The sequence below is a fragment of the Cervus elaphus genome, chromosome 24, assembly GCF_910594005.1.
Source record: "Cervus elaphus chromosome 24, mCerEla1.1, whole genome shotgun sequence".
NCBI classification, from domain to species: Eukaryota; Metazoa; Chordata; class Mammalia; order Artiodactyla; family Cervidae; genus Cervus; species Cervus elaphus.
Window position 1 is genome coordinate 55,394,511 of NC_057838.1, and position 27,371 is coordinate 55,421,881.

At 43.6% G+C, this 27,371-nt stretch overlaps 1 protein-coding gene and 1 non-coding gene across 8 annotated transcripts in view; one reads left to right on the forward strand and one right to left on the reverse strand.

Annotated features, from left to right (window-relative positions):
* Positions 1 to 27,371, forward strand: part of ARHGEF3 (Rho guanine nucleotide exchange factor 3) — a 310,527-nt gene that overhangs the window by 256,413 nt on the left and 26,743 nt on the right. For all 7 annotated transcript variants that reach the window (XM_043885395.1, XM_043885393.1, XM_043885392.1 and 4 more), the window contains one exon: positions 10,904 to 11,011. In XM_043885395.1, coding sequence (XP_043741330.1) covers positions 10,904 to 11,011 — 108 coding nt within the window. The remainder of the gene's footprint in view (positions 1 to 10,903; positions 11,012 to 27,371) is intronic.
* On the reverse strand, positions 17,187 to 17,293 carry LOC122683403. Its single transcript, XR_006337740.1, has one exon. It is a non-coding gene; the product is annotated as a U6 spliceosomal RNA (small nuclear RNA).

Below are 27,371 nucleotides of genomic sequence, written 5' to 3' on the forward strand. Positions count from 1 at the left end.
ACACACCCGTTTCCAAACCCTGAAGCGGAGCTGGCATCCCCGGTGCATTCTTCTCCCCCTACACCTTCAACCCAGCCCAAGGGGAAGCCAGGGGATCCCTTTTACAGAGATAAACAAATACAGAGTTTATATCCCACCCCACGGCTTCCGAGAAGTCAGTAGGAAACAACTGACTTAAACCCCAGAACCACAGAGCCCTTCCTCCAGGCCTGTGGCTGTAATTAGGTCACCATGTCACCTCCGGGGGACTTGTTGGCATCTACCAGTAATGTGAGACTCTGACCCCATTTTCCAGACGTGTGGGAACACTTCTTCTGCGGCCTGCTTGGCAAAAAGACATAACCTGATGCCAATCAAGAGAAAACATCTGTGCCTAAGGTTTGCTTCCCCGTAAGGGCCACAGAGGCTCAAGTCTGCCGGCAGCTCTCAGGCTGTTCCAGGTCAGACTCGTAAAGTGCTTCAGCTCTAAACATCTGGCCCTTTCTCCTTGACAGAGTCAGGGCTTTGCTTGATGATCAGAAGGCATATGTTGAGCCAGGGACCACAGACAGAGCTAAATATTTAGCTTCCTCTTTCTCTGAAGGTCTGCAGTGCCATGTCTGGGCATGACCAAAATGAGTTTCAGGCAGTGGGCTGGCGTTTGCTTAAAAAACCTATCGAGGTGAAGGTGTGCATGTCTCCTTCTGCCCAAGGTTAAATAATAGTAACATCCTGTGTAAGAGAACTTGAATGTGGTTTTCTGCTAAACTCCAATCTTCTGGGGCTATTTATTAGATGTGTTTAATCATGGGCCAATTTAACTAGTAGCAGACTAATAAAATAACAAAATTGGGCTTGCTGCCAGGACAAATGTTGACTTACCCTTATAATGTTGACTGAAACGAATAACTTTGAAAGTAATTGAGGAGTGAAACCTTAGCCAAAAATAGGGTGTCTGAAACAGTGGTTCTGTTTTATTTTACTGGCACTGCTAAGAGACTTTGTTCGTAACCTAGGCTGCTGCCCGCCTCAGCTCTTGGAGAGTCCGTATTTTGCTAAATTATTTTCCAAGATGTTGTTTTGGTTTTCTTTTTCTTTATCCCATAGACCATCATTTAGAAAAAAATTAACAGCCCCATTGCAGAGAAGAACAGGCTGCTTTTCCAGTGTGGGGGCAAACATTCAACGATAATGGGAGGGATACAGATAACTTGCTTGAGGTCTTCTCTCAGAAATGAAGTGGTGTGCCAGGAACATTAACCCTCTCAGAGTCTGCAGTAAAATTAATTGTTCCTGCAAGGTACTCTGGATGAAATCCATCTAACTCGCCGCACACTCTCCTTTCTTTCATTCTGCCATTAAGTTTATACGAACATTCAAGAGTGATAGTGTTTTTGCCAGTGTGTGTTTTGAACTTGAAGGAAGCAGGGGAAGCCTGGAGGAAATGAAGCCAGGATGACCACATAAATTGTCATAAACTGGGACTTCTTTCTCTTCTCATTTTTTTACTTGCATTTGATGGGAGCTGTGTTTGGGGCTGGAACTGAGCATACTTTCAGAGGCTCATGTCAGCAGTGTCAGAGTTCAGTCCAGCATCCCCCTCTCAGGCTTCTGCCTTATGCATGGTTCCCCTAAAAGCAAACCATTTCACAGGCTGACCTTGGCCAGAGGCTGTAGGTGCTGACTGGCTCAAGCAGAAGTCAAGGTGTTGACTGAGTTGACATACAGGGAATAAGGACCATCTCCCCATCCTCAATGTGTTCAGTTTTACAGCCCTGAGAGTCAATGGTTCAGTTCGTGAATTTGCCCAGACCATCTTCTGATGTCTCCATCATGTACTTTTTAGCATTTCCATGAGGGAAGACAGGAGAAATTATCAGATCCTAAATGCAGCAACACCCTGTCTACAACTTGGCCGTAAGACTAAGCTAACTGAGAGTGTCCTGTAGATTTCATTTATGCAGGCTTAGTTCCTAGTAACAACAACAACGAAAAAGACCACTTTTTTTTTTCTTTTAAAGAAGGAAATTAGGGTGCTTTCCTTGTAGCATCTGATGCAGAGAGAGTTGGGCCGTTGCATCAAAAGGGAATTGTAATCTTCATTAATGCACAGCGTGAGGCAACTAGATTTGCACCTGGACAAGATAAGCACAAGAGTGTGGCCTCCACCTTTGCAATTAGCGGGGAAGGAGGTGTCAGGAGTTCTTCCTAGAGCTGTTCCCGGTGGTTTGTCAGTGTCCACAAAGCCTGTGGTCCATCTGTTGAAATCATGGATAATCGTCTCTAAGGGAAAATTATAGTTCCTTGTCTGAAGACTTTTTGCTTACCTTGTGGGTTAGCAACCAATAATTCTGAAATGCATTTGGCCTAATCAATGAAGCCAGGTTTCCATTGGAATTTGGCCCTCATTATTTGCCTTTTAACTTTTGGTAACAAATGATACCAGGTCAGTTAGCTTCATGCCAGGGAAAAGAAAACATAACAACAGCAACAAAAAATTTTAATGGAAATTTTGGAGTCAGAAACCATTATTTCATTACTGTCTTTTTCTATTTTGGAAGAAATTAAGATGAAGTCCCTTGCAGGCTCCGAAGAAGCTCCCTGTCGCGTTCCTACAGCCCCGCCCCTCTCGCTCAGACAGCTCTGTGAAGGCCTCCTCATCGGTGCCTCTGTGCCCTGCACACCCCTGTGGTCCACTGTGCCCTTCCTGCTGGTCACATCGCCTGCCCCCCTCCTTGCCCACTCCCCCAGGGCTGACTCTCTCGGGTGCTCTGCCTGGATCAACCTTCTGGTTTTCCCTGTTCAGCCAGGAGACATCCCCTCAAGGGTGACATCTTGTACACTTGAGTGAAACCACTTTGCATATTGCTGGGTGAACACTCGCAGAACTGAGCTTCAAAGGATGCACATGGTCCCAAAGTATCTCTTCCATTCTGTGTAATAATTACAAAGGCAATAGTAGTAACTTTACCATGGAGGAAATTTTCCAGCAAATACCTTCCACCTGGCTGCTGTAACAGGGTATCACAAGCAGGCAGGCTTAGAACAACGGAGATTTATTTCTTACAGTTCTGCAGACTGGAAGTCAAAACTCACAGTGTTGGTAGGGCCATGCTCCCTCTGACTCCTGCAGGGTCATTCTTCCTTGCCTCTTTCTATGCTGATTTGATGACAAAATAAAATGAAAGGGTGGGACGGCCTTGGCAACAGGAGGTGTCATAAGAAGTGAGAACAGAAGAATATTTGTGGTGACCTAGAAGTTTTGAAGGGTGAGAATCTTGAGTATTAACTGTAAAACAATTTAAACCACAAGGAAAGCAGTGGTAAAGTCGAGACAACTGTAACGAGCGGAACTGATGATCAGCAAGGAGGGGAGCCCTCAGCCTTCTTAGTGGAAGACTGGGCTATTGTATGAAAGAAAAGAGTGGATTCAGGAGGCAGTTGTAGGGAAAGGAAAGCACCTTCACAAATTAAAACCAATACAGTGGAACAGAGGTCTCTTCTGATGGGCAGCCTGATCTTGAATGACCCCTGTTTTCTCTCTATATTTCTAAGACAAATCAGAGTTGAATTCTATCAGATTGTTTTATGTTGTGGAGCTGAGTGATCAGGAGCCAGTTGATGGATTTCTTTTCTTTCCTTTTTTTCTTTATAAAATCAATTTGCTTATTTTAATTGGAGGCTAATTACTTTACAATATTGTGGTGGTTTTTGCCATACATTGACATGAACCAGCCACGGGTGTACATGTGTCCCCCATCCCGAACCCCCTTCCCACCTCCCTCCCCATCCCGTTCCTCTGGGCTTTGAGAGCCCTGTTTCATGCAAGTCGATGGGTTTCTTAATGAGAACAAATAGTAGCACAGTCAGTAATCAAACAGACTTCACGGAATCTTGACAGCCATGTTGGTGCCTCTCCATGGGGCGTCCTACCTTTAAATTTAAATGTTTCAAGGTATCTCGCTCTGTTCCCAGTTTCCCAGCCTCCTGGATCTGTCTCTGTTCTGGCCTATAGCAGTTGAGAGTTTAAATTCCGTAGTGGGATTTTTTTTTTTTTCCATTTTACCAGGTTTCTTCTACTTACGTCCAGTTCTAGATGATGTCTGCCTCCTCAGTATACTTTCTCACTAGACAGACCCTCACTAACAAGTAAAGTAAAAATCTCAGATGGCACCTGTCTGCTCCGGGTCAGCATTCCCTAGTACATCTGCAAAACTGTTTTCAGTCCACTGAAGTCAATCTTTGTATTATGGGGCATTTTGACCAGGCACCAGAGGCAGGACTGAGCATACTATGCCCTTCGCCAGTCTAGGGTTGGCCCCTAGATTTGCCAGTTGCCACACAAAGAGTCAGACACAACTGAGTGACTGAACTCTACAACAAAACCTGGAATCTATGCCATTTCCTACACAGACCCTTTCCCTGGCCCCATATCACTTTGAAGCAGATCCCAAGCATCATAACATTTTATGTCCCTTATTTCATGGTATTAATGGTCCAGGAAAGTTTGTGTTATGTTCAGGATAATTTGGAAAGCTAAGAGGATAAAATGTAGTAGGATAGTGTTCAGTCACAGAAAAGGTGAGTCAGAGATACCCTCTGTTTCCCTGGGGACCCTGGGTCCCCAGCTGCAAGGAAGGGGTACAGATCGAGCCAGTGCTGTCTGGCAGAGCCTGAAGACTATCTGAGTGTGCCTGTGAGAGACGCCCTGCTTGGGAGTGTCATCTCTGGGTATGTCTCAGCAGAAGGCTGAGGCTGAAGACCACTGGCCCAGGACATGACCCATATGAAGCCAGCAGTGGTACAGGGCAGTGGTCAGCCAGCTCTGGCCCCTGCACCAAATACAGTCCACTTCCAATGGCCCTTAAGCTATTTGTTTCAGTGGCATGACATACTATTGCCCCCCCCATCTTAAAAAAATCAGTTGTTTTTTTTTAAGGAATCAGATTTCTAACCCTGATTTTTAACTCAGTAGTACTTGGAGGTAGAGCTCAGGATCAAAACATTGTAAATGTTGCCTGGTGTACTAAAGATACAGTTAGAAAACAGTATTTTGGAAATTAATTTTCTAGAATTTTCTACATACAAATGGCTAACAAACACACAAAAAGATGCTCAACATCACTCATTATCAGAGAAATGCAAATCAAAACCACAATGGGTACCATCTCACGCTGGTCAGAATGGCTGCTTTCACAAAGTCTATAAACGATAAATGCTGGAGAGGGTGTGGAGAAAAGGGAACCCTCTTGCACTGTTGGTAGAAATGCAAACTAGTACAGCCACTATGGAGAACAGTATGGAGATTCCTTAAAAAACTGGAAATAGAACTGCCATATGACCCAGCAATCCCACTCCTGGGCGTACACACCGAGGGAACCAGAATTGAAAGAGACATGTGTACCCCAATGTTCATCGCAGCACTGTCTATAATAGCTGGACATGGAAGCACCTAGATGTCCATCGGCAGATGAATGGATAAGAAAGCTGTGGTACATATACACCATGGAATATTACTCAGCCATTAAAAAGAATACATTTGAATCAGTTCTAATGAGGTGGATGAAACTGGAGCCTATTATACAAAGCGAAGTAAGTCAGAAAGAAAAACACCAACACAGTATATTAACACATATATATGGAATTTAGAAAGATGGTAATGATGACCCTATATACAAAACAGCAAAAGAGACACAGATGTAAAGAACAGTTTGTTGGACTCTGTGGGAGAAGGCGAGGGTGGGATGATTTGAGAGATTAGGATTGAATCATGTATATTATCATATGTGAAACAGATCGCCAGTCCAGGTTTGATGCATGAGGCAGGGTGCTCAGGGCTGGTGCACTGGGATGACCCTGAGGGATGGGATGGGGAGGGAGGTGGGAGGGACGGTCAGGATGGGGAACACATGTACACCCATGGCTGATTCATGTGAATGTATGGCAAAAACCACCACAATATTGTAAAGTAATTAGCCTCCAATTAAATTTTTAAAAAAATGCTAGAATCTTCCGTAGTGTCCTCTACTGAGCAAAATACTTGATTGAAAATTGGAGAATCTCCAACAAAACTCATATTCCTTTTTCTAATGAACAGGGGGAAAAAGAGGGGGCCTCAGGCCCTCAAGAACGGTTTCTCTATTTTTTAATGGTTGAAAAAGGCAGAAGGATAATACTTGGGGACATGTGAAAATTATATGAAATTTGAATTTTAGTGTCTATAAATGAAAGCTTAATGGAACACAGCCACATTCACTTATTTACATACTGTTTATGGCTGATGGTAGAGATGAATAGTTGTGACAGAGGCTAGACAGCCCTCAAAGTCTGAAACGTTTGGCCATCTGTCCCCTCACTGAAAAACATCACCAAACCCTAAAGTAGGGCATGGGCTCTGGAGCCAGCCTGCCTACATTTAAATCCTAGCCATCTTTTTTTTTTTTAGCTTTCCCTGTCTTTATTTTATTTTATTTTATTTATTTTTTTTGCTTTCCCTGTCTTTAAAATGATAATCACAATAGTGGCTACCTTGCAGAGATGTTGGGCTTCCCTGATAGCTCAGTTGGTAAAGAATCCGCCTGCAGTGCAGGAGACTCCGGTTTGATTCCTGGGTCAGGAAGATCCCCTGGAGAAGGGATAGGCTACCCTCTCCAGTGTTCTTGGGCTTCCGTTGTGACTCAGCTGGTAAAGAATCTGCCTGCCATACAGGAGACCTGGGTTCAACCCCTGGGTTGGGAGGATCCCCTGGAGAAGGGAAAGGCTGCCCACTCTAGTATTCTGGCCTGGAGAATTCCATGGACAGTCCATGGGGTCTCAAAGAGTCAGATATAACTGAATGACTTTCACTTTTGCAGAGATGTTAGGAGAAATAAATTACTAATTATCTGTAAAGCATAGAGAAGAGTCCCTGCAATGACTATGCACTCATTATTCTTAGTTAATACTACTAGAGCTTTTCCATCACTCACAGATCAAAACTTCCTGTTTAAAACATGAGGATGATGAAAGCTTCCTAGAGGGTTCAGGGTGGGTGACACATGATGCCTGGGTGTGCAATTCCCAGCACATCTCCTGTCTTACAGATGGAGCCCCAGAAAGGATTCCTGGTGTTTCTAAACATTTGAAAGACATTAAAAAAATAAAAAATTACTCCATCAACTCATGGACAGAAGCACCTGTTAGCACAGTTGTTTCTCACCTCTCCCTAGCTCCTGGCCAGAGGTAGAGCATCCAAGGGCAGTGTTGCCCTGCAGAGGAGTGGTCAGTTCTACATTAAAGGCTGCATATCTGGCCCCTCCTGGGCCATGTTTGTGACTCAGTAAAACCAGAGTGTCAGGGAAGCTTCAGAGGTGATGTGGAAGACCCTTCCACTGTTCTCCAACCCCACTCTGGCCACAAAAATGAGGTGTAGGGAGAATGAGTGGTTTCCTGTATGCTGTGTCTGTTGGAATGGAACCTTTTTTTGGAGGAATAAAAATAGTGCCAATTTATATTGATATGATAGGCATTTTCTTACATTGCATATGTTGTGCTTTGGCTTTTATCTCTTAGAGGGAAAAATGAGGAAAGGACAAAAACTGTATCCCCTAGGGAAGGATTATTAAAATATATTTAATGAAATCTCACATTAAAAATAAAATTACATGCAGTGCTTTGTTCTCTTTTCTTTGCAATTCAAGCACAAGAGACTTTTAAAATTGCTGAATCAATTCCTGTATGAAAAATATGACCTGTATGTCTTTCTTCATCCTCTCCTTCCCCTCTTCCCACCCTCTTCCTTCTTTTTCCCCCCTTCCTTGTCCTCTAGGAAGATAAAGAGAAAATATTTGATAAAAGTCAGTACTCATTCATGATAAAAATTCACAGCAAACTTAGCATGGAAAGGAACTGCCTTACTTGATAAAGGGTATCTCTTCCATGCGCTTAGCAAGTATAATACTTAATGATGAAACCTTCATAATAATTACTTAATAATTAGGAATTAGACTGTGGTACCCACTCTCTCAGCTTGTAATCAGCGACATACAGATGATCCTAGCCAGTGCGATAAGATAAGAAAAAAAAAGGTGTGAGATATGGAAAGCATGCAACAAGTCTGTTATTCAAGAAATACTGCCCACACTGCATTTTTCTTTTTTTCTTTTTTTTTTTCTTTTTAACCTCTTTAGTGAGATGCCCCCCCTGTTCTGTCTTAAAATTGCAGGGTGAGGGTATAGTCTGCCCTTGAAAGTGGGTTTAGTAGTAACCTTGCCCAGCTTCGTTTGGCAGCTGAGTTGTTGGATTAGGGAGCTTCTGCAGGTTGTGTTCTGTCATCTCTCTATAAAGCCTAAAAGCATCCCTGGAATTGTATTTGCTGGTTTTCAGTACAGCTATTTAACTGGAATCTGGAAACATTTTCCCTGAGGGCTCTTTTTAGACAGCAGTAAAATGTAGCTGGAGACATACTGAGTAAATGGAAAAGAAAAATCAAATTAGGCCAAGAATGTTTTTAATCTCCTATTCTCACTGAAGCCCTCAAGGAGAACACCATAATTCATACTTCACTCTTGTGGGTCAGGCATAAAGCCTTCTCCATAGATCTAATGACCTGTAAATGTTCTGGTTTGAAATTGCACCTGCCCACTTTGCGGGATCAAGTACATCGTGCAGCAATGGTTTCTGTTTCGATTTTTCATTACTTGGGAATGTCACATTGCCAGAGAGCAGCCCAGAGTTTACTTCCAAATGGGTGAAGCCTTCGGAAAGGAGTTTTAATTACAATCTCATGTAGCAACACTGGGCACAAGCTGCAGAGGGGCCGACATTTGCACTGTGCATTCCTCTTACAGCAGTGCAGAAAACACACAGCTGACCGGCTCATGTAAAATGGGCAGCAGAGTCAGCGGAGCCTTAGAAAAATGACACAGCAAGTGAAACAAAGCCGAATCTTCCCGCCAAGCATGCAAGGCTCCCTGCTCTCTTTTTAAAGCAAGATAACCCAGTTGGCGTTTGCCCTTCAACCTCTCCAATTTGATATGGAACCTGTGACCTGGGAGCTTTAACCATTAATAAATCAGAGACCTGGGAGTCAACAGGCTCTGAGGTACATGGCAGAAGTAAATGAGACCACATCCTGCTCCCCTAGGAAAGCCCTCTTCTTCTCACTTGCTGCAATGCAGTTTGTGCCACCAAAGGTGGTATATCAAAACTCTGGCATTTCCAGCCAGAGCAGGAGCCATTTAGAAAAATTCAGGGGATGCTCAAGAGACTGTGCGTGCGTGTGTGTGCATGTGTGCGTGTGTGTGTGTGTGTGTGTCTATTCAGTAAGCCTGCTGGTGGTGCAGCTCTGACGTAAAAAATATTTTAAAAATCCTCCTCTGGGCACAGATAGTCAGGAGCCAGGCACTGGACAGGGAGCATCCTTGAAGGGCACTGTCACCTGGAAACAGAGGGGCAATCGGACTTTGTCTTCAGCATTTACGTAATTATAATATGATATCTCTTGTGTTGAGAGATTCATCCTTTGCATTTTGGAACTAAGCCTTCCTGATGTTCGGAGAGTTGCCTTCTGTCTGTTCAGCTCAGCATGCCAAGAGACTGGAGAAGTCCCCAGCAGCTCGGATGCATTCTCCGTCTTGGAAAAGTATTTGCTTTGAGGAACCATGAAGTCACTCCTGGCTACATCGTGCAATTGTTTTGTGCTTTTTAAACAGCCTTTAGATTTTTTCTGTTTGCCAGAAAGGTTGGGTCTGTTTCAGAGGAATCTTCTGTTTTCTAAGGCTGCCAAGGGCATAAAATGACATGAGAGTGTCTCAGCAGAACTCCAGATTCAGGCAAGATTTTTCCAAGCACCTACTATGTTCAAAACACCTTGCAGGGATATTCTGGAGAATCTTAACTCTCAAAACTTTGAAGGCAATGGCTGAAAAAGAAAGATGAACACCTTGAGGCTCCCTCTGGAAATGGTTGAGTTTCACCACAACCACTGGCAAGTGTGGCTTTTTCCATCAAAATTTGGTGTCTTCATGTGCTGTCCAGCATCTCCTGCAGGTCAGATGGAGCTTAGGAAGACAAGGGTAACCGTTCTCTTTGTCAAGTGTTTTGTCTGTCATCCCTCTCTTATCCACAGCCTCTTGTTTTTATTTATGTAACTGTAATCTGCAGAGTCATTGGTTTAGGTAGGCTCCCCCACCGATCAGTTTGGTTTGGGGTAACTTGCGGATTTGCACATGTTTTATGTGGTGATAATTTTCATAACTTGTGGCTAGGTATAATATAAAAACTAGTGCTCATGGTAGGGTTTTCTCTCTGTATATTTTCTTTTTGCTGTCTAGTTGTTATAAGTATTAATATGTGCATTTCAAATATACTGTAGGTACAAAGAGGCTTTCTTAACAGCCTAGTAATAGAATAACTTCTTTAAAATGTTTTTTTAAATTTGGTGTACTAAAAGAAAGAGTGAGTCTCTGTGCTCTAGAAAAGCGATTGCATATTAGAAATTTGGACAGTGGCTTCAGGCAAGGTGGAGAAAAGGTTTTTTAAAAAGATGAAACCAGAAGCATCAAAAGACAACCGCCCGACAAGGTCATTGGATGGGAAATTGGAGGCAGCTTTTGTCTGCAGGAGGGGTTGGAGAGAGTGACTCTCCTAAGTGCGAGCCTCTGATTTAAAAGCCGGCAGACACTGTTGGGGTGAAGGAATTTGCCTATTTGCTGTCTGCTCAGACACTGCCTCTGTTGACCGCATCCCCCCCACCCCGACTATTTACCCTTCCCTGGCTCACCAGACACCTTCACACAGCAGGAATGAGATGGGTACCATTTCCATTCTACAGAGTGGTATGCAGCCGGCAGCTCATGGAGTGAGACATGACTGTGTGGTGGAGTTACATTCTCTTTGGAATTGACCTTGACAGTTTCCTTTTTTTTTTTTTTTTTAACCCTAGGAGCCCAGTAATAAACGAGTCAAACCTCTTTCCAGAGTCACATCCCTTGCCAACCTCATCCCACCTGTGAAGGCCACGCCGTTAAAGCGCTTCAGCCAAACCCTGCAGGTAAGGACACGGTGGGCTCATGTTTGCAAAAAAAACCCTGTTGTGTGGGAAGAGACACCTCTGTCCAGCCAGAACCTCCCCTGGTTTCAGTCTGACCTAAATCAATGCTTATTATTTGAGTAGAAGAGAGCAAGTGATCAGACTGATAGAGAAAGAGATGTTTTAAAGTTGGTGTCAGACAGAGTCTTTCAAGGTGTAACTGGAGGCATCATCTCTGTTGGGTCTTTGCTCACAGTTCTGTTTCAGAGACCCCATCCAGATGTACTTTCATAGGTATCCGTTTGGTCCTAAAATATCTATGGGCCTCCCAAGGAGACCAGCACCTGACCTCAGATGGAGGGCAAGAGAGTCTAGTGGCTTCGACGAGTGGCTTAGAGTCTAGCAGCATGTGAGGAGAAACTCAGTCCACCCACTCATTTCTTATGGCCCTGGAGCTGAGAATGATTTTTGCCTTTTAAATTGGCTGTGGAAAAACAATCCAGAGAGGAATATCTCATAACCCATGAAGATGATTGGAAATTGCAGTGTCTGGAGCTGAAGTTGTGCGGGCACACAGGCGTGCCTAAATGTCAATGTGTTGTCTGTAGCTGCCATGACCCTACAAAGGCAGAGTCAAGTAGTTGTGACCCCAACCGTATTGCCCACACCACCAAAAATATTTACTGTTGGACCCGTTAGAGAAAATGTTTGTTGCTCACTGACTGAGGAAAAGGGCCTGGGAGTAGAAGTATCTCACTTCTGGCCTTGACTCTGTCCCTCAAAGAGCTTATCCCCTTGAGCGGGTAATGCCACACCTCTCTAGGTCTTGTGTTATTCCATGTGGATACATTGGGGATGGTGCTACCAGCTCCTCTAGAGAATCACTGTAAAGACTTAAGAGGTAGTACATTTAGAGGACCTAGCATGGTTCCTTGGCCCTTGGTTCGTAATCACTGACTTCCTAACCAGCTAAGGTGTAAATATTAGCTACTGTAAAAATTCTTTGGTTAACAAGTAGTTGTAGTTCTTGTTCATAAACTCCTGATAAAGTTTATCTTTTAAAGTGAAAATTGAGCTTTTTTTTGTTTTTTTCCTTTCTCCAAAGGCCTTGGGCACCCAGTATGATAAAAATCCTTTTCATATCATGAAAAGGCTCACCTTGTTCAGCTGAGTAGACTTGAGTCCTTCAGTTCCTTACGTGTCCTGAATACTTTTGCTTAGCGATATTTTTTATCTTGACTTTCTGAGTCATTAAGAAAGTTGTGGGCCAGCACCCGAGGCATGTCCGAAGCTATGAACACTAACGATTTGAGAGCTGTTTGAAGTCTCCCTCACCCGCTCCTGTCCTTGGTGCCACACCAAGCAGCCGAAACTCTTCCCCCCTCTTTCCTATCCACCCTCAGTGCTCGTCCCCTGCCCTGCGCATTCCTCTCTTAGCTCTGCTAATATTTCTCCTGAATGAATACCTCATCTCATTAGCTATAGGCTTGGCTCTGTGCTGGAACCTCTGGGCTCCTGACTATCCCCTGATCCCCTTTGTGGGAGAACAGAGGAGGAAAAAAAAAAAATAAGGTCATCCTGGGGAGCCAGATGAAGGGCTTTGAAGCTCATGAAGAAAAATGTGTTTACCTTCTCTCCCTGGTGACGTCTCTCAGCCCTCTGGCCAAGTTCATCACAGGCTTCCCCTGGAAGATTCATCACCGCCCTAGCCCCGCACATCTGGTCTTTCACTGAGTTCTGCTTTTCAAAAATTCTTCAGCCTGTCGATTGCCATTTCACCCTTTCCTTTCCATCTCAGTGGTGGTGGCTCGAGGTCACCGGAGTTACTTCCTCCCTTGATTACAGTCTCCGTGTTGCCCGCCATCTCTTCCCCTTGTCTCTCCGAGGACAGTCCACCCTGTGCCCCAGGAAGGGCCTTGCTCACGCCACAAGTGTTTAGGCGGGCTCTACCCCCTACCTTCATGCCACTTACATCCTAGATAGGGCTGCCTTCTGGTCACATCTGGCCCTCGGTTGTGTTTTTGGCTGCACGTTGTTTTGAGCTCACATTTAGAAATCAAAAGAGTCCTCGTAACTGTCTGAACTTCTGGCTTCTTTTGAGGAATTGGAACGCCTAGAAGTGCTGGGCCTGTGTTCTCACATGGCACTTATGAGCCGTACCTAAGTGGCCAGTCAGCATTCACCTACTGATGTCCCCACTTCTCCCAGCTATCCTCCCAACACCTGGCCTCTTCCCTCAGCGTCATCAGCTTGCCTGGCCTGCAGGCTCCACATTCGTGCTCACGGTTCCCGGGAGAGCGCTGTCTATGCCTCCTCACCGCCTCCCAGCCCCAACCCAAAGTGCATCTTCCATTGTCATTCCTTCAAAATCTTTCCTTTGGCTCGCCAGGAAACCTTTCATTTTTTTCTCTTATTTCTACCCTACACAGATCCCACACAGGGAACACTGCAGGAAATATTTAATCACTTTGCAAATTTGCCCTGACCTAGAGCACTGGGGCAAAGAGAAATTGAGCCATGTCTGAAATCCAGCAGACTGAGGCCAGACTTGAGGGGCTGGATCTGACATGTGGTTATTGGTTTCTAAAACCTCAAAGATTTTTTTTGGCAAAATAATTTTTAACTTAACTTGTTTAAAATACCAGGATAAAGAGCTAATCCCAGGTTCTGTTTATTGGGCAGAAACAACCAGACAGAAACAGAATAATGATTCATAATGGTTATGTCCACAAACACAGAGAGAACTTGGACAGTGTCTTTATGTTGTGAGTGTGTCTTTGGTGGGGGTCAATAAATGGAAATACGCCCCTGAGGTTGTATGCAGAGTTAGACAGCCTCGTTTGCAGGATGGTCTGCAAAGCTTGGAGTATGCCATCTTGCCCCCACCTATCTCCCTGTAAGTCACCTTGGCACATGCAGTGCAAATTCTGCAGAATTACTTTCAGTCCTAGCATCCCAATAATTGCCTCCTGGCTTTATTGCTTCCTTCCCCAGCTAGAGCGGGATAGATGTTGATGTAGCCTGAGGAGCAGGGAGGATGGGGGAGGGGGCCCTGAAGGGAGTACTCATTGTGCCAACTTCACAACCTTCCTCATTCCGCCTCTGGTGGTCCTGATGCCCCTTCTAAAATGGGAGAGACAGAAAAAGAAGCCACAGGGTGGCTCCAAACCTCTCGGCAGTCATTCATTCCTTACCCATAGGTGTGTGTTCTTTTTCTCTAACTTCCCAAAACAGCACAGTGCTGGAATGGAGCAGCTTGCTTCTCTGTGGCAGTATCCTTGCCCCTGGCTCCTGGCCTTTAGAGATACTCATTCGGCCTCTCAGGGTACATTCCTTTTATCGTAGGAGAAGAGATGACTTAGGCCCAAACCCAATGCTTTAATCAATAGTAGAACACTTAGACCCTGATGCTGGGAAAGATTGAAGGCAGAAGGAGAAGAGGGCAGCAGAGGATGAGGTGGTTGGATGGCATCACTGACTCAACGGACATGAGTTTGAACAAACTCCGGGAGTTGGTGATGGATAGGGAAGCCTGGCGTGCTGCAGTCCATGGAGTCGAGAAGAGTCAGACACGACTGAGGGACTGCACAGGAACAGAACACTGAGCAGGCCTCCCTCTGGCTTCCCAGGAGGGCGTCAGGAGAGCTCGGGGCTGGCAGCCTCTTCCAAAAAGGTTAAGGGCCGTGTCACAAACGTAAGTGGTCCTTGGAGCCACAGTTCAGGAAGACACTGCAGGACTTGTTCTCTGTGGCCTCCTTCCTACCCCCACCCCGTGCCCCTGTGGACCCCAGTCTTGGGCCCCAGCACAAAGGCGGCATTTGTGGAGGTCGGAGAGGGAGCGCCGACTGCATGGCGCTGCGTCCGCTTCTGCCCGGGGAGGTTAGCGCTGCTGGTCAACTGGAGCACAGATATCTGGATCCCTCTGTGCCTATAAATGCCCTCCCTGGACTGCCCCGCTCTGGAGGGGGCGTGTGTGCCCTCACCCCTCGTGTGCAGTGAGGAAGGCGGGAGGCGAGCTGCCTTGGCCGGTCAGTTTCTCTCCGAGGCCGCCTCCCCCGTCACAGCCGCATGGCTGGTGGGCTCATTTGGGCTGAGTCCCGGGTGTGCTATGGGATGCTGTGTTCCCTACACAGCAACTGAGCCCTCTGTTCTCTTTGAACTGTGTTTCTTTTCCCTTGTAAAAGTGGGTGTTCATTATGGAAAAATACAGAAAAGAGAAAAGAGAAAGATTCCACTCCCAAACAACCCCTGTTAATATTTTACAATTTCCTTTCAGTGTTATTCTAGGTCTGTCTATGAAGCTTAAACACTGAGCCTAATTTGGGGTTACTCACAGTCTGCCAACCTTATCTTTGTGTTATCTGTTTACCTTTGGATTTATACTTCCCCCTTGCCACCCCCAGGGTCTGTGGATGACCAGTTTCTCTTGCATCTCTATTGATCTTTGCTTCACATATTTCCAAGCTGCACAGTTAGGTATATAAAGGTTCCTCTTCATCTCCTGAAGGTTTTGTACCTTTTACTAAAGTTAAATATTTCTATTTATTTCTTTTAATGCTTTTTGTATTGGATTTTCTTTTGTTTTTGTCTTTTCGTGCATTTTACCTGCTGTTTCTTGTTCATCTCTTCTTTTCCCCCTCCCTTTGTCACTTAGCTAGATGAAAGTTCTATTATGGCTTAAGGGAAATGTTATATCACAGTTAGAGAATATGATCTTAATTGACTAAGTATATATTATTTCAACATGATGTGATTTATTTTATATAACCAGTCTTCTATTAATGGATATTTATGTTGTAAATATTTTATGTCATTAAGTACTTATGTTGAATTTTTTAATGACATTTCTCCTATTTTTTAAAGTGCCTTCTATTTTGCTTTTTTTTTTTCTGATTATATAACATCATAGTCAGAAAAGGGAATAAAAGTTCTTGTAATCCCATCTTCCCATCACCAAAAAACTTTTATTAATATTTTGGTATATACTTGGGCAGTCTTTTCTTTTACTCTTAATATATACTTGCATTTGTACTTTTTAAAAACAAAATTATAATCATACTATTTTAACTTGCTTTTGTCTTAACCATATAAAGTAACTCATGGTATAAGGACCTTTTTTCTTGTTATTAAACTTTTTCATTATCTCTAGTTTTAAGAGATAATGGGTTCATATAGTGTTTTGTCAAAAGGATGTATGTTTATTCAATCACCCTTCTATCACTGAACATTTTAGTAGTTTGCATTTTTCTGCCATTATAGAAAACCACAAATCTGAGCCATCTGATATCACTGTTAGACCTCTGATTTTTTTTATAGGAGTGTAGTTGATTTATAGTTCTGTGTTAGTTTCAGGTGTATGACAGCGTGATTCAGTCAGACATGTACATATATCCATTCTTTCTCAGATTCTTTTCCCATGTAGGTTATTATAGAATGTTGAGTAGAATCTCCTGTGCTATATAGTAGATCCTTGTTGATTATTTTATATGTTTTTTTTTTTTTTAGTTCAATATGATTTTATTTTAAAATCTGCAAAGCCAAAGGAGGGATCTGATGTTTTGTTAAAACAATTTTCACAGTATATATTTCAGCCTTTTTAGCTTTGTGTTGAATAACAACAGAAAAGGAAGTTTCTATTCAAGACCCTCACTCCAGCACAGCACACTCAGCCAGGCACCCGGGATCGAGTGGCTGGGCAGGTCACCCTGGCCTGAGCTCACAGTGAATCCTCCCCCTTGAATGGAGCCCCAGTTCTTCCCCAGGCACACACACTTATTTTCACTGCTCTCCACAGGCCCTGAGAATCCTTCATCTTAAAGTTGAGTCTTGTGGATATGTTAATCCCTAACTCCTAATTTACCCCTGTCCCCTACCCCCACATTTCCCCTTTGTAACCATAAGTTTGTTTTTTGTTTTTTTTTTTTTAATTTTTAAAATTATATTTGTTTATTTTAAATATTTTTGATAAAATTAATGTTTTATTATACTTTTAAGTTTCAGAAATTGTTACTTTATTTAACAGGGCAATAGTTAAGCAATGGAAATGATGCACACACGTTCATCATTTTTCTATATTATATTCAAAGGCTGGTCTTTGTTTTAGTTAGACTCTTTTTTTTTTTTTTAATTAATTTATTTTTTTTTTCAGTGGGTTTTGTCATACATTGACACGAACCAGCAATAGATTTACACGTATAAAAATATGGAACGCTTCACGAATTTGCGTGTCATCCTTGCGCAGGGGCCATGCTAATCTTCTCTGTATTGTTCCAATTTTAGTATATGTGCTGCCGAAGCGAGCACATAAGTTTGTTTTTGAATTCTATAAATCTGTTTCTGTTTTGTAAATAAGCTCATTTGTGTCATTTTTTTTAAGATTCCACATATAAGTGATATCATATATTTGTCTTTCTCTCTCTGACTTAAATCCATCCACGGTGTTGCAGGTGGCATTATTTTACTCTTTTTATGGCTGAGTAATATTTCATTGTATATATGTACCACATCTTCTGTATTCATTCCTTTGTTGATGGACATTTAGGTTGCTTCCATGTCTTGGCTGTTGTAAATAGTGCTGCAATGAACATTGGGGTGAACAGATCTTTTCGAATTCTGGTTTTCTCTGAAAGTTTGCCCAGGAGTGGGATTGCTGGATCATACAGTGGTTCTCTTTTTAGTTCCCATTAGTGGTATAGATGGGTTCCCTTTTCTCCACACTCTCTCCAGCATTTTTTGTTTGTAGACAATTTGATGATGGCCATTCTGACCAGTGAGAGGTGATACCTCATGATAGTTTTGATTTGCATTTCTCTGATAATTAGTGACATTGAGCATCAAGCCTCTACTTTTGATGTATATCTGTCTTGGCCAGAATTGCTTCTCCATGTTCTCACATACTAATTCTAAACTCATAGTCATATTTCTTTCCCTCTCTGAGCAAGGGTGCAGGGGCTCCTGTTGGGTCTGAAATGGCTCAGAGATGATGAGGGTAAAAGGGAGAAAGGACATATGAGGTTTGAGGAAGAAGTGTGGGAAGAAAAGCAGAAGCCAAACTGCCTGTCTGGAAGGAAGACTGTAGCTGAGGACTAACTTGTATTCCATGTTAAAGGGAACTCCTGAGTTTCTGCTGTTCCTGGAATAACAGTTTGACTATCGTAATAGTTGACTATTGCAATTTCAAGCTTGTCGTTTTACATTTCGTCCTGTCTTTCATTAGTTCGGTATTTACAATGAGCCAAGTTCTGTGCAAGGTCCTTTATATTCATAGCCTCATTTTCAACTCTGCAGGGTAGGTTTCATCAGGACTTTATAGGGAAAAAACCTGAATGTGCCCAAGGTCATGCAGCCAGTCATGCTAGAGCTGGATCCTCTAGGGTTTGGCAATGCGTCTGCTGTGGTAGGCTTTTATAAAGTCAGTTTGGTCCTAAGAAAGCCTGCAGTTTGCCAGGATCTAAAAGTAATAACCAGATTTTCAGTCTGGAGCATCCTACCTCACTGCTGTTCCTTATGCTTTGTTTGCTTATGTGATAGCGAGAGTCATCATTCCATTTCAGCCTGTGGAATATTTTACCTTTAGCGTTATTGTGCGCTTGCCCAAGGCTCTGGAAGACTTCCTAATTCCTGGCTGGCACTAAGCAAAGTGTACGATATTTTCTCCACACCTGAAACAAATATTTTCTTCAGCTATCATTCACTTCTACTCAGAATGTCTCCCAACGAAAAAAAGGTTTGTCCTCATACTAGATCTTTCAGGATTGTGAATTGGTCTAGTGCCGTTTACCATGCTTTTAATGTGCATTAATCTGAACTGGATACCATACTGTGATTTTGTTGATAGCACCACTTCTGACTCAGTGTTCATGGTCTTGCACATTTGTCTGCTGATTGTGTTTTCCCTTCATTACTATCTCTTTATTATGGAAAATCTGGAAAATAAATGTAGAGAAGTATGAATATGAAAATAAAAATCCTCCATAGTCAGGGCTTCCCTGGTGGCTCAGTGGTAAAAAAAAAAAAAAAAAAATCCGCCTGCCAATGCAGGAGACATGGGTTTAATCCCTGATCTGGAAGGATCCCGTATGCCTCAGAGCAGCTGAGCCCTAGAGCGCATGGTCCACACAAGAGAAGCCACCATGAGATGCCCTCACACAGCAACTAGAGAGTAGCCCCCACTTGCCACAACTAGAGAAAAGCCCAAGCAGCAGACCCACTACAGCCAAAAATAAAAACAAATAAATAAAAAGCATCCATAGTCCCACCATTCAGGGGTAACCCCTGTTATCATTTTGTATTTTAAATAGGGATCTTTCTTTTCTTCCTTAACTCTACTTGTGAGACTTTCCTATTTTCATTACGCATTTCTAAAAAAGAATGTTCTTTCCAAGTTTTATTGGCATATAACTTGACATACAGCTGTACTGTGTAAGTTTAAAGTATACAGCATAATTTGATTTGTATGAATTGTGAAATGATTACCACAATGAGTTAACATCCATCATCTCATTAGATACAAAGAAAATAAAACAGTATTCTCTCAGGAAGAATGCTTTACAGACTTGCATGTCATCCTTGTGTGGGCCCTTCTCTGCATGGCTCTGCCCTTGGTAAATGAGCTGCCAAAATGAGCACAGAAGAATGCTTTTAACAACCATGCAATATTCCAGTATATGATTACACTGTAATTTATTGAACTAATCCCTGTTGTCAGGTATTTTAGGCTCTTTCCACATCTTTTGCTTTTATAGTGTTTTCTCCTCCTAAAAGTTACCTTAGTGGAGGTCCCATGTAGAGGTATTTAGTCCAAGTAGTTTAGGCATGTGTCTGCTGTTTGCTGATAAATGAAGTCATATAAACAAGTACTGACGGCAGCAGAGCAGTCAGTGGTGTGATAACCGTGATAGGTCATACCCTTTCCCTATTGATCACCTACCGGGCACCTGGCCAAACCCTTGATACGCTTTATCTTATCAAATCCTCACTACTACTTTGTGAGGCGTTTATTACTATGTCCCTTCCCTTTTACAGATAATCTGCCTCCAATGCAGGAGATGTGGTTCAATTACTGGGTCAGGAAGATCCCTTGGAGAAGGACATGGCAACCCACCCCAGTATTCTTGCCTGGGAAATCCTATGGACAGAGGGGCCTGGTGGGCTACAGTCCGTGCGGTCGCAAAAGAGTCAGACACAACTGAGTGACTAAAACAATTTACAGGTAAAGAAACTGAAATCCAAAGAGATGTCCAAGGTCCCTCAGCAGTTGAAGTGACTTGACGCCAGGTCTGTTTTACTCCTGGCGTGTTCTTAACCCATGTTTTGGAGTTTCATAGTTGAAAGGCTAGACTCAGTTCTCTTCCAGCATGTACCTGTGCCAGTCACTTAATCCTCTGGTACTTGGATTTCTTATCTGTTAAAAGGGGGCAAAATATGAGAACCTGTCCAATGCCTCTGTCAGGATTAGTATGTGATGTATGTGAAGTCGCTCAGTCGTGTCTGACTCTTACAACCCCATGGACTGTAGCCTACCAGGCTACTCTGTCCATGGGATTTTCCAGGCAAGAGTACTAGAGTGGGTTGCCATTTCCTTCTCCAGAGGATCTTCCCGACCCAGGGATCGAACCCAGGTCTCCCGCATTGTAAGCAGATGCTTTACCGTCTGAGCCACCAGGGAAGTCCTGTCAGGATTAGAATGAGAGGCAAATGTGATAGCGGCTTCATAGCTGATAAATATTATTTCTCAACCTTGATGCTGGGAGGGATTGGGGGCAGGAGGAGAAGGGGACAACAGAGGATGAGATGGCTGGATGGCATCACCAACTCGATGGACATGAGTTTGAGTAAACTCCGGGAGTTGGTGATGGACAGGGAGGCCTGGCGTGCTGCGATTCATGGGGTCGCAAAGAGTTGGACATGACTGAGTGAACTGAACTGAACTGAACTGAACTGAACTCTAATCAAATTTTATAAGAGAGTCTCCTCCAGGACACTGAGAACATTTCCCCATTCCCCACCACTACCACTGTACTTTCTGGTTTAATCCCTTGTAATAGCAACACAGACATATGTTTTCCTCTTACAGTCCCACCCTAACCTCTAATCCATTTAACAGTAAGCCCTCTGCTACAAAATAGCAGGGTCAGTGTAGAGGATTTCCCTGGCTCCATCTCTTTATTGGAGTGCGTTATCTTTGGCCATAGAGACCTTCTGTTTTGGGAAAAGGACAAGGGAGTGCCCCACTGAACAGGGAGCATTAACAAACCAAATCTGTTCCATCATGCCTAACATGCCGGGTCTACATTTCCTCTGACACGTGTAAAGGCAGCCGCTTTTTCCCCACCTCCAGCATCTTTTCCATATACCCAGCCCAGGCATAAACATGAGCACCCATTTCCTAAATCTGCAGTATCTGCGCCTGCTATGGCCATTGTTATTGTAGCTGCCAGTAGTTATGAGCTTTGGATTTTTGACTGATTTGCTGGGCCAGTTTCCCTCATGGAAACTCTTGCTTGTCCTGGAACATTTTTCATTCCAGGCCCAGATTCCCCACAATGAGGGGTATCGCCGTGCATGTTTCTGTTTTGTATCCAGTCCCTCCCAGGGCTGAGTCCCTTACTTTGAAGTGAGCCTCTCCTGGTCACCCTGTATTCCTGGCATCGAGTGGTTAGAGGTGAGGATCGTATTAAACATCCTGTGCTACCCAGGATAGCCCCTCACAACAAAGGCTATTCTGGCCCAAGTCAGTGGTGGCAAGATGGGGAGTCTCTGCTGCAGGCCAAGAAGTAGCCTGACCCTCATCTGTTTGGGCACACACATCCCATCATGCTTAAATCTTACCCTCTAGGAAGCAGGGTAGTCTATTGGTTAAAAATTGTAAAGGTATGGGGGGAGCTGGACTTAAATAGACCAGACATGGGTTGTCATCCTGAGTTCACTGTTGACCTGGTTTAAATTCTGGAGCACCATTCATCAGCTACATGACCATCAGCAAAGCATCACCCTCTCTGAGCCTCAAGTTCCCTCGTCTATAAATATGGGTAAGAATCCTCACCTTTTGGACAGAGAAGGAGATTAAAGCCCCCCTCACATGCAAGCAGTGAGATTCCCTCATTAAGCAAAATTGTTGAGGACCCACCATGTGCCCGTGCAGATGAATCCATCAGTGAATAGAATGGATGGAGAGCCTTGGCCTTCAAGGAGCTTACCTTCCACTGGGAGGAAACAGACACGTCAGAATCAACCTAGTAAGTGATGCCCAGAGCACGTGGTCACACAAGAGCCAGAGCAGGGGGGTGGGCCGAGGTGGGGCACTGGAAGGCGTGTGGCTGTTCTCCTCTCTCAAGGCAGCCTCCTCTTTGGGTTTTTCCTCCCAGCAGCAGTCACCTTGCTCTCCCCTAGCTCCAGTCCTTTCATCTGATTGTGCTGAGCTGTACCAGTGACTGTGAGGGTGTGGTCAGCCCCACCCATGAGCATGGCTCGGGGCTGGTTGCCTGTGAGCTGCCTCCAGGGCCAGTCAGCCACTGACCACACACCTGTCTGGCATTCTTTATTTCTTTGGGATTCTTTCTTTCAGCATCCTTCCCCCCTTCGAAGTGGAGTTTTAAAAAGACAAAATGCTTGTTTTAGTCCATCCTAATTAAATTGCTGCACAATTGCACTCATCTCACACACTAGCAAAGTAGCGCTCAAAAATTCTCCAAGCAAGGCTTCAACAGTAGGTGGACCGAGAACTTCCAGATGTTCAAGCTGGATTTAGAAAGGACAGAGTAACCATAGATCAAGTTGGCAACATCTGTTGGATCATCGAAAAAGCAAGAGAGTTCCAGAGAAACATCTACTTCTGCTTTATTGACTATGCCAAAGCCTTTGACTGTGTGGATCACAACAAACTGGAAAATTCTTAAAGAGATGGGAATACCAGACTACCTTACCTGCCTCATGAGAAATCTCTATGCAGGTCAAGAAGCAACAGTTAGAACTGGACATGGAACCATGGACTGGTTCTAAATTGGGGAAGGAGTACATCAAGACTGTATATTGTTACCCTGTTTGGTTAACTTCTTTGCAGAATACATCATGTGACATGCTGGACTGGTTGAAGCACAAGCTGGAATCAAGATTACCAGGAGAAATATCAATAATTTTATATATATGCAGATGACACCACCCTTATGGCAGAAAGTGAGGAACTGAAGAGCCTCTTGATGAAAGTGAAAGAGGAGAGTGAAAGAGCTGGCTTAAAATTCAACATTAAAAAACAAAGATCTTGGCATCAGGTCCCATCACTTCGTGGCAAATAGATGGAGAAACAATGGAAACAGTGACAGACTTAATTTTGGGGGGCTCCAAAATCACTGCAGATGGTGACTACAGCCATGAAATTAAAAGACGCTTACTCCTTGGAAGGAAAGTTATGACCAACCTAGACAGCATGTTAAAAAGCAGAGACATTATTTTGTCAACAGAAGTCCGTCTAGTCAAGGCTACGATTTTTCCAGTAGTCATGTGTAGATGTGAGAGTTGGACCATAAAGAAAGCTGAGTGCCGAAGAATTGATGCTTTTGAACTGTGTTGTTAGAGAAGACTCTTGAGAATCCCATGGACAGCAAGGAGATCAAACCAGTCAATTGCAAAGGAAATCAGTCCTGAATATTCATTTTAAGGACTGATGCTGAAGCTGAAGCTCCAACACTGTGGCCACCTGTTGCAAGGAAATAACTCACTGGAAAAAATCCTGATACTGGGGAAGATTGAAGGCAGGAGGAACAGGGGACAACAAAGGATGAGATGGTTAGATGGCATCACCAACTGGATGGACATGAGTTTGAGCAAGCTCTGGGAGTTGGTGATGGACCGGGAAGCCTGGCGTGCTGTAGTCCATGGAGTCGCAAAGAGTCAGACACAACCGAGTGACTGAACTGAACTGAATTAAAGGTGTAAATCAGAAGTTTGCTTAATCAAAGAGCCACGCACTCTTTCTTCCTAAAACTGAGCAAATGAGTGCCCTCTTCTTAACTTGAACTCCGAGAAGGCTGGATCCCATCTCACCAAAACCTCCCCACAGTGCATGATTTGCCTGTAAACAGCAGGTGCATGCATAGTAAGTCACTTCAGTCATGTCCAACTCTGCAACACTATGAATAGTAGCCCAGCAGTCTTCTCTGTCCGTGGGAGTCTCCAGGTAGGAATACTGGAGTGGGTTGCTATTTCCTCCTCCAGGGGATCTTCCTGACTCAGGGATCGAACTCAAGTCCCTTATGTCTCCTGCATTGGCAGGCAGTTTCTTTACCATTAGCACCACCTGGGATACCCAAGTAGCAGGTACAGCCCCTATAGTGGAAAGAGCTCAGTTTTTGGACTCACACATATCTATTTGTATCCTGAGCAGATAATTTAGCCTTCCTGAGCCTTGGTTTACTCACAAGTAAAATGGAAATAAACTCCCACCTTGCAGGGTGCTTGTGAGGATCAGAGAGAACTTATGAGAAGTGCTAAGAAGGGGAAGATGTTTAACGGCCTCTCTGTGATCTGTGGGCTTCCCTGATAGCTCAGTTAGTAAAGAATCCACCTGCAACGCAGGGGACTCCTGTTCGATTACTGGGTCAGGAAGATGCCCTGGAGAAGGCATAGGCCACCCACTCCAGTATTCTTGGGCTTCCCTTGTGGCTCAGCTGGTAAAGAATCCCCCTACAATGCAGGAGACCTGGATTCAATCCCTGCGTTGGGAAGATCCCCTGAAGAAGGGAAAGGCTACCCACTGCAGTATTCTGGCCTGGAGATTTCCATGGACTGTGTAGTCCATGGGGTCGCAAAGAGTTGGACACAACTGAGCGACTTTCACTTTTACTTTTCTGTGATCTATGTGGTGAACTTCACCCCTGCCCCTTCCCCTTTAGCCCCCGAGCCTAGCAGCTGGGTTCTAAGGAAACACAAAGCCAGGAATTCTTAGAGATAGGGCTCACCTAGTATAGCTCACCTGTCTGTTTTTTTCCCTTAAACTGCAACGGTAGAAAATCTCCAACTGTGGGAAATTTTTCAATAAAATTTTCAATCCTATGTTCAGAACATGAAACTGAAATTAAGATGTATTTTTTCCCCGTCAGATTGATAATATCATGTTGATGAGTGTGTAGGAAAGGAACTATCATATGCCTTTCTGGAGACTATCAAGTTGAACAGACTATTTGAAGGTCAATTTGGCAGTACATATCAAACGTTAAGAAGTAGCTACTTCTCAGACCAAGGAATTCTGTTTAAGGAATCTGCCTTATAGAAATACCAGCACAGATACCTAAAGGATGTTCACTGAGTCAAATACTAGCCAGACACTGGAAACGATTTTAATGTCCGTCAGTTGTAGTTGATTAAATCCATGTGGTTCATCCAGATTATGAGACGCTAACACTGTAGCCATTAAAAAGAATGGGTGACTTAAGAGGTACTGCTGCTAAGTCACTTCAGTCGTGTCCGACTCTGTGCGACCCCATCCCTGGGATTCTCCAGGCAAGAGTACTGGAGTGGGGTGCCATTGCCTTCTCTGCTTAAGAGGTATAAACTATATAAAATAAATAAGCTACAGGGATATATTGTACAGCACAGGGAATATAGACAATATTTTATTTGAATTACTATGTTGTATACCTGAAACTAATACAATATTGTAAACCAACTGTACCTCAGTTTAAAAAAAGATTGGGTGACTTCAGGGTGATGAAAGCGTGACACTGTGAATGTACTAAAGTCCACTGACTTGTTCACTGTAAAAGTGGTTAATTTCATATGATGTGCCTTGTCCCTGCATAAATTCTTTTTTTTAAGAGTGAGTCTTATAACATGGAGAGACATGCTGTTGAGTGAAAAGAGAAGATGTCGTGTTTTCTGTGAATGTTAGCAAATGCATAGAGAAGGTTCAGAGAGATCTCAAACTTAAAGCAGTCACTTCTAGAAAGTGGACTTAGAAAAATGAGGGGATCGGTACTTAATTTTATATACTTCTACATGAAAATTCAAAGTTAGCATACAAGACTTTCAACCTGGTGGTGGAGAGGGGAAATTTGAAGTTGGTCAGGGACTGAAAACATAACAAAGAAGGCGGTTGATGCCCTCAAGTGAAAGTGGAGAACGTCTTTCATTTTGAATCTTCCTTTTCGTGTTTTCCTCTCCTTCTGCGCTGCAGTTCCCGCCCCAGCTGGCATCAGAGCCGCAAACTGAGATGAGAGAGTCTCTTGATGACTCACTTTGCTTGTTGTGACCTTCTGTGCCTGTAGCTAATTGATTTTTAGTGCTGGAGGCATCTGCGCGCAGTAGTCTGGTCACTGTTTATTATAAGGGTCTGTTTTCAAGAGATCCCAAGGATTTGCAAGATACTGTTAGTGAACTGTATTTGGAGCAAATGCTTTCTTGGCCAGCCCTGGGCTGGTCCAGTGATTGTGAGCTCACCCACGAGCCCAGAAGCTCACAGACACCTGTGCCAGCCTGCAGAACTGTGGTGCTGTTTGAAGCATCCTGCTTCCAGGAAGTTGTGGTCATACCCTGAAGCCCCTTGGCAGTCTCTTTTTAAATTTTTCATTTACTCATTTTTCTCGATTGATGAAAAATTATAAACTAGGTAAAAAAAATACCTATAATGTAATCAGACAAAAACAGTAGAATTTTGTGGCGTTCCTTCTGTATCTTCGCACATGTGCACTTTATAAAGTGTTCATGTACAGATTTGAATTCTGATTTTATTTTGACTTACAAAGAAGGGATTTTTAGCTGCTAAAACTATCTCAAAAAAAAAAAAAAAACAAAAAAACACCACAGAACTATCTCAGAATTGTCTTATTGGCTAGATAACATTCTATCAAGCAGATGTGCGTGTGTGTGTGCAGGCTCTTTGTGACCCCAAGGACTGTAGCCTGCCAGACTTCTCTGTCCATGGGGATTCTCCAGGCAAGAATTCTGGAGTGGGTTGCCAGGCCCTCCTCCAGAGGATCTTCCCAACCCAGGGATCATACCCAAGTCTTCTCCTGTGTCTCCTGCATTGACAGGCGGTTTCTCTACCATAGTGCCACCTGAGAAGCAGATGAATTCTAATGTACTCAACAATGTTATGGATAGTTCTTGTTATGGATAGTTCTTTTAAAATATACTTTCTTAAATTTTATTGTTGAATCTCAAAATATTTGAAAGCTACCTTAGAAGGTCTCAGTGATGATGACTCATATTTCACATGCAAAATCAGTTCCTACCCTCAGAAGTTTCTAGTTCAGAGCAGATGACTGTAAGTATCATGAAGTGTGATCATCACTATATCAGAGATATGTCCAAATGGTTCTGGGAAAGGATGGGAGAACATTGGTACAGGCTCCCTAGAGGAGGTGTTTGCATTATACCTATCCCAAGG